The sequence below is a fragment of the Bombus vancouverensis genome, unplaced genomic scaffold (genome assembly GCF_051014615.1).
Source record: "Bombus vancouverensis nearcticus unplaced genomic scaffold, iyBomVanc1_principal scaffold0018, whole genome shotgun sequence".
Lineage (NCBI taxonomy): Eukaryota > Metazoa > Arthropoda > Insecta > Hymenoptera > Apidae > Bombus > Bombus vancouverensis.
In genome coordinates, this window is record NW_027468910.1 from 7,326,835 (window position 1) to 7,334,271 (window position 7,437).

General features: G+C 36.4%; 1 protein-coding gene across 1 annotated transcript; it reads right to left on the reverse strand.

Annotated features, from left to right (window-relative positions):
- Positions 1–5,592: 5,592 nt before the first annotated feature.
- On the reverse strand, positions 5,593–7,431 carry LOC143304078 (uncharacterized). Its single transcript, XM_076626410.1, has 3 exons — positions 6,313–7,431; positions 6,166–6,237; positions 5,593–6,087 (listed from the first exon to the last, which is right to left on the reverse strand). The coding sequence occupies exons 1-3, from the start codon at positions 6,409–6,411 to the stop codon at positions 5,674–5,676; spliced, it is 585 nt and encodes a 194-aa protein (XP_076482525.1). The 5' UTR covers positions 6,412–7,431; the 3' UTR covers positions 5,593–5,673.
- Positions 7,432–7,437: the final 6 nt, after the last annotated feature.

The following is a 7,437-nucleotide window of genomic DNA, read 5'->3' on the forward strand; positions in this document are numbered from 1 at the left end:
AGGTGATGTTGTGGGAATGATCTAGGTAAGTGATGCAGCATCGGAAGAGTAGAATCTGAAGAATTACAGACAATGTTAATCTAACAAGTAGGTTTTAATCACTAATAAGGGAACTAACTCATATCATACACAAAATAATAGCAAATAGCAAGTACATGCAATAATAAATTAATAGGGAAAATAAGAAAGGTTAATAAACACAGGAATAAGTTAGAAATTAATCAAGATAGACTAACTAAATATTAACAACATGACTGAACTCGGTGCAAAGGAATAAAGTTACGTTACACAAAATATCTGGTAACACAATACACAAAAAAAAAAAAGAAAAAAAACATTAACTACATTAAACAAGATTCATATAAATGCGAGTCACGTATAATCAAAACAATGACTATCGAAATTCGAAAACAACACAATCTATGCTATCGCATTAAGGTAGCACACGGTATTGACACACACAATATCATGAAACACAAACAATATTACAGAAACACTACAAAATAAACTATAATGATTAACAAATTAACTATTTCAACAACACGCTACTGTTGACATTAAACAAACGATACACGCAAGCGACCATGTTGAAAATTCGTCGCACGCACCCCAACACAAATAATAGCTAATACAATGTAATACAGCATTATAATAGCAATGCTAGGTACTGAACACAAAAAAAAAAATAATAAAAAAAAAAGAAAAAAAAAAGAGAGAGATAAGGAAAATATATATAATAAACAACAACTAACATAACCATAACATATTATATATTATACCACATACAGGGATACAGTATTTGTACAAAGGGATAGGTCCGAACAAAACTTATAAAAAATTATAAAATATATATATTAACTGTTTTCGTATGTATGTCCAGAACAGGTGGCGAGTTCATCGACCCTAACATAGAGGACTCAGACGGGCCCGTACCCGCATTCGATCTGGAAGCGACGGAGGATGTTCAGTCTTGCCTCTGTGTTCGGTTGATACGTTCTGTCTACCATTTAGATAACGGTCATCTTTGTCAAGACTGTTTCGATAACTTAGATCCAGACCACCAGGACCTATGTGACGACCCACCCACTCATTTCATATGCGGAGTATCCGCAAGAACACGAATATCATACTGTCGTATGTGTGATATAAACCTAGCGGACCTACAACCCGCTATATCATGCCTCCAATGCATGATCGTTTACACTAATCTAACTCACCTTGAAAGAAACTTTTTAGTTCAAGGAATAGCAATCCGCGCCGTAGAACTATAAAGTACTTGTATGCTACGCACAAGACCAAATACTGATGCTATCCACCTGTAAACAAACGACATTTATAATTATGCATATAATTTTCACTTATGTTTACCAATATATATATGCACGCATGTTGTAAAGTAGGCGATATCTATGACACTCACTTCCATTGATAATCCGAGTGACTCGTAAAATAAGTCGTCATATTTACCATTACACGCACATATATATATATTCAAAGACAAGCTATAATTGTAATATCTATTCCTATAGATAATATATACTTATATATTTATAACGATAAAACAAATCTCATCTATATTACTTAGCAATACGTATGCATATACGTATATAATTATAACCCAGGTAGCATTCATGGTATTTATTTTCACCGATAATAAGTTTTAACAAAAAAAAAAAAAAAAACATATAAATATAAATTTTTTTTTATATATATTAATAATAATAAAAGATTATTCTTATTTCTAATAAACTCGAGAGTAAGAAACAATTTAATAAATTGTTAATAGGAAGATGAATCGCCTGGTCATCGTACTTACCCTCATCAAAATAGCATACGGCCTGGTAGGATATGACTGCAATGGCAACCACCTCAACGTTACCACTATCTCTCTAAACTCCATCGGGGACTGCAGCATACAGCCTACAATGACTGAAACCCAAGATATTTATATACAACTACTTCAACTCTCAGAATTTGAATTTGCCAACGTAAGGCAATGCAAGGTGCAAATAACTCGAATTGTATATTACTGTGGCATGCACTTTCACACGTCGGCAGTGCATAACGGATTCGCCGAATACCTCCATGAAACAACCGACCAACAATGTGCAAGGATGCACCAAGACGGCACATTTTCACTCGGACCACAAAACCTTATAGTTGGCCTAAAAGATAATGCAACAGAAACAAGGTCGCTTGTCCTAGCCGGCAAGCTAACAGACGACGGCAGCTGCCAGGGAACACAGTATGTAGACCCATACGGGAGCTGGGAAAAGGTCGTCGTACAAGCAACAGTAAGGATAAGTTTAAAATCAGCAGTTGTGCCAGTACGGATCGAGGCGAACAAAATTCTACTGAAATCAGGAACAGTATGTACCTTTAGCGAAGGAAACTGTCTAGACGCTGAAGACGGATACACTTATTGGCAACCACAACCACCCTCACCATGCAAATTTGATCAGTACGATGTGCTATATGAAGGAATTGCTACAAAGATCCAGGAAATAAAAACCAACAGAGAATCAGCACAACCAGTTTACGCACTAACAACGCAAGAAGTAACATTTGCGCTGACTAAAACCGGAGAACAGCCACTGTGTGGATATACCCTACTATCCACCGAACACCCCAAATAGTTGAAACAACAAGAGGAAATACGTTTATCTCCAAAAGCAAGACAGCAGTCGAAAACTTGGACATATTCGCATACGTCAACTCAAAATTCATTTACGTAGAGAAACATATTAAACGACAAATGACAACATTGTACCATGATGTACTGACACAAAGATGTACCACGCAGAAGAAACTAATAGAAAATGCTTTAAGCTTAGCGATCTTACTGCCCGATGAATTTGCATATACCATATCCAAAACCCCAGGACACATGGCCCTGATCGCAGGAGAAGCAGTCCACATAGTCAAATGCATTCCGGTACAAGTAAAAGTACGACATACAACAGAATGCTACTCGGAGCTACCCGTTTGGCAAGGGAATCGCACCGCATTTTTAACGCCAAAAACACACATCCTAACGCAACACGGAAACCACAGAGAATGTAGCGCGGTACTACCTACGCTATACAATATCGACGGACTCTGGCACAAATTCGTACCAAAACCCATGGAAACAATTGCACCACAGGAACTCCGCCCGGACGTACGCCAAACGTGGCAATATTCAGCACCATCGTCGTTGGCCACGAGCGGAATATATACCCAAAAAGACCTCGATGCACTACGGGACCACGTCATGTTCCCGGCAGAAAAATCTGCAGTTTTGAACACATTGGCCAGAGGAGCAACAGGAAAAACAATCGTCCCTGGAACAGTAAACATCCTGGGAATGATGGACGAAAACACATTAACGACAATAGCAAAAAATACCGTATCAAGCTTATGGATTGGTTTTATGGAATTTGGAACTGTCAGTGCAGCAATATTTGGAATACTTGTAATATTTAAACTAATCAAGACGATAATAGATATAGCCATACACGGATACCAGTTACGTGAAACTTACGGATGTGGAATCGCCCTATTAGGAGCAATATGCGGCTCAGTTACCCACCTGCTACTATACCTCAAAAGAAAACGAAATATCGATGATCAAACAGCACAACCTCGAGGGATATCGATAACACCGGTAGTCACTTAACAACCAACGCCATCTACGTCCGCCTTGAGCGAACTCAGAGACACCATCAGTCAAATTTCCTTTGGAAATTTGAACTCCAAGGGCGGGGGTGTCACGTCCCGCGTTCCGCACGCGCCGTAACAAGAACAAGAAAACTATTCTATACAAAACGCGCGAATAAAGATTTGAATGCACAAACGAACACACGGCGCTACGAAACTAAAGGAAGGATTAACAAAGCGAGGGCGACTAATAAATCCAACCAGTATAAAATAAAATAAATAAAACCAGCTAACGGATTGAACGAGTTACGAACCAAACAAATAAACCAGGAAATAAGAATAACTACAAAAAGGGAAATAATTGAAGCGCCAGAAATACATGTATATATAAATATATTTTAATCAATCAACTTGGAGAGTTACATATAAGTATAAACATATATGCTAGATATGTAATAAACTAGTAAATATTAGTGTTAGTGCTTATAATACTATGCAACAAATACAATATTATCAATTTATGAAATATAAGTATATACGAAGTTAAAAACTAATAGTCTAACGAATACATAAAACATACAATATTGTATTATTAAAGAAATAAAAGTTACATTGTCAGAAACATATATATATGTGTGCGCATTCTATTAAACAGAAACATACTTAAAACTAGCCTACGTTCCGGTAAAGAGTTATAAAATAAGAACTACGCTACGAAACATGCATGTCTCTATATAAACATATAAAAATCTATATTCTAAACTACTACTAATCTATGTGCATTCTACAATCTGAAATACATATTTAAAACTAGCCTACATGCCGGTAAAGCATTATAAAATAAGAACTACATTATGAAACATGCATGTCTCTATATAAACATATAAATAATCTATTTTCTAAACTAAAACCACTATTAATAATCTACAAAAAAAATAGAACACACAACGCAACACTTGGGACCAAGCGACAACCTGTCGACAGGCCAAACGCTCAAAATAATTAACACCGCAACGACTTGAGGAATTGCTTACAGAAATTCTGTCATCAAGCACAAATATGTAAACACACATTAAACGCACAATAATCTAGAAACAAAACCTTCAATACTATGTTGTCACAATACAAAATATATATGTATATATGAAATCAAATGATTGACACATAACCTCAAATACACAACACTATATCACAAAAGAATCTAAATGAAAATCACTTTGCCAGAAATATATACATATATACGTGTGCGGGTGCGTGTTCTATCTTATTAAATGAAATTAATATAAAATAAATAATTAACATTTCATTTCGTACGAACACTACATGAACGAGAGAAATATACATATAAATACGTATATATATATATATAAATATATATATATATATATATATGTATGTATGTGTGAGTGCATATGTTTTATATTATCGAATACTCTATAAAATAAACTACTCAAAACAATAAATAACGCAATCGAAGAATTACAAAACATTAGCCATATTGAAGTGACACACAACATAAACATATATATATATATATATACATATTATACTATTGTCACTTTAAAACAATATTAATAAATAAATGTTCCAATTGCGGTAGAATAAGGAAAAACGAGCGACAGACGAAAAATTACTTCGATATCAAACAAAACTAAAGACCCGTCACTAAAAACTTTACTGATGACATCTATGAGCAGCCATGTTGGATTTACACGCGTCATGGCGACAGGAATATTAGGGATTAATGGAAGTCAGGCGCGAGAAACAAATCATGAAAAAACATTGTTAACACTTTTCTTTAATAAATTCTATGCGCAACTACAAATGTAAAAAAAAAATATATATATATATAATTAATTAAAAGGGGGGAAATATAAAATTGAAAAAAATAACAAACGTAAAATAGATAACCTAACACTATCACATTCAAAATATATATATATATATATATATATATTGAACACAAAACAAAATACATCAAAAAATTAATAATAATAAGGAACATCAAGCAGCGAACCAACGAATTTGAAGCAGCTACACTAAATCAAAATCGAAGCAAGGAGCTCCGGGATAAAGTTCGCTGAACTCACGCATACACCAATAGCGCACAACAGGGGAAATTCCCTTTCTCCCAGAAGCGTGGTGACGAAGATGTGCCTCCAAAACCTCTTCGGGAATTTCATTCGCAAAACGAACTTTCACGCAACGATCGGTATCAACGATTTCAACCAGAGGGGGTTCCCTCTCCAATACGACGGTCTCTGCATCGAAGAAATTCTCGTCGAAAGTAACCAAATCGTCAAAGCCCAATTTCGACACGGCCTCGGCACCAATGTTGAATAGTTCCTCCAACCACTCTGATACTCGTGGTTTATCACAGGGCCGCATGCGTTTGATTGGTCCTCCCGAGTCGCCCATGGGTTCTTCGGAATCCCTCTTTCGCTTGGGCTGAGAACAACACGGTATATTTTAAATAAAACGAAACAGGACGAATCAAGCGGACTAAAAACAAGACTAAATACGTACCAGGGAAGTCTGGAAAGGAACCTCTGATGGAAACGACTCCGCAAACATTGTTCGAACGTCGATCACCGAAGCCTAGGGAAATAGCAAAAAAGGAAAAAACAATCAAAATCACAAAAACAACCTTAATATGCAAACATCCAAACTTACGCAAAACAACTCGAAGGAGGAGGTCCTTGTTATGGGAGAGCAGCGGAGCTGCGCGTGTTTACCCAGTAAACATTGAAATGATAATGATGCTGCAGCCATCAGCCCTTCCACGCGCCGAAGAACACCGGTAATTCCCACGGTACAGCACGTGGAAGTTTCTCGTGGAAAGGATTAGATCAGCGTGGAATGCTTCAAATCTCCTAGACGCTAGCTCAGCGGAACACAGGACTGATAAATACTAAGTCGAAATATGGAATTTGCATTTTGTCACGTACGATTCCAAGAAGCCCAAACTGCAACATCCCGATTCCCACGGAAGCGTACCCCCAGTGGACCACCACCCCGTGGGGGATGGCATTATAAATAAGCGTAGCAACATAGCGCAGCGCTCATTATTATTCTGGTGAACATTCTTATTACGGTTCATTATTCTTTGTTCATTATTATAGTGTCCATTCTTCTTATAATTTGCGTTCGTTCATTTTTTATAGTGTTCATTCCTTACGGCTCATTATTCTTCGCTCATTAGTTTGTTCATAATTCTTGTGATCGTTTGTTATTACGGCCCATTATTAATTTATTACTACGTTCGTTATTGCGCTCGTCACTGCGTTTAGAAATTTTGTATAGTATTTTGCGTTTCGGGGTCTTAATTTTTTCGGTCAAGAAAAGAGAGTCGCGACTAAGTAAAAAGAAAATTTTATCTTTGAAGTCCTCATTTCATCGTTTAAACACAAACGCGCATTGTAATTGCGGTATTAATCCAGCTAAGTGAATTGCTCAGTCTGTATTAAAATAGATAAATAAAGTAAGAGTTGATAGTAAACTATATTCGAGTTCAAATAATAAACTCAACAAAACTTCGACGACCACCGGAGCGGCTGAGGCAATGGCACCAGACAGCACCTACTCCTCAAGGTAAGAAAATTAATTTTGAAAATTTCCTTCTTCTCTGGTAATCTCGTTGCCCTCGAGAATTGAATTAGAACTTCCTATCATCGATTTCGTTTTATTTTCGCGAACGGTTTTGAAGATAGAATCATTGTTTAAACTTTTAACAAAAGAGTTGTCCGCTGTGTCGGCTTGTGCGAACGGTGTTTTCAACTACTGAAACATCCACTGATC

Bases quoted from the DNA above. Each gene is read 5' to 3' on its own strand.
- LOC143304078 (XM_076626410.1), bottom strand. From the start codon at position 6,411: ATGGCTGCAGCATCATTATCATTTCAATGTTTACTGGGTAAACACGCG. The intron at 6,238-6,312 runs GTAAGTTTGGAT...CTATTTCCCTAG, and splicing joins CCTCCTTCGAGTTGTTTTGC to GCTTCGGTGATCGACGTTCG. The intron at 6,088-6,165 runs GTACGTATTTAG...TGTTGTTCTCAG, and splicing joins TTCCTTTCCAGACTTCCCTG to CCCAAGCGAAAGAGGGATTC.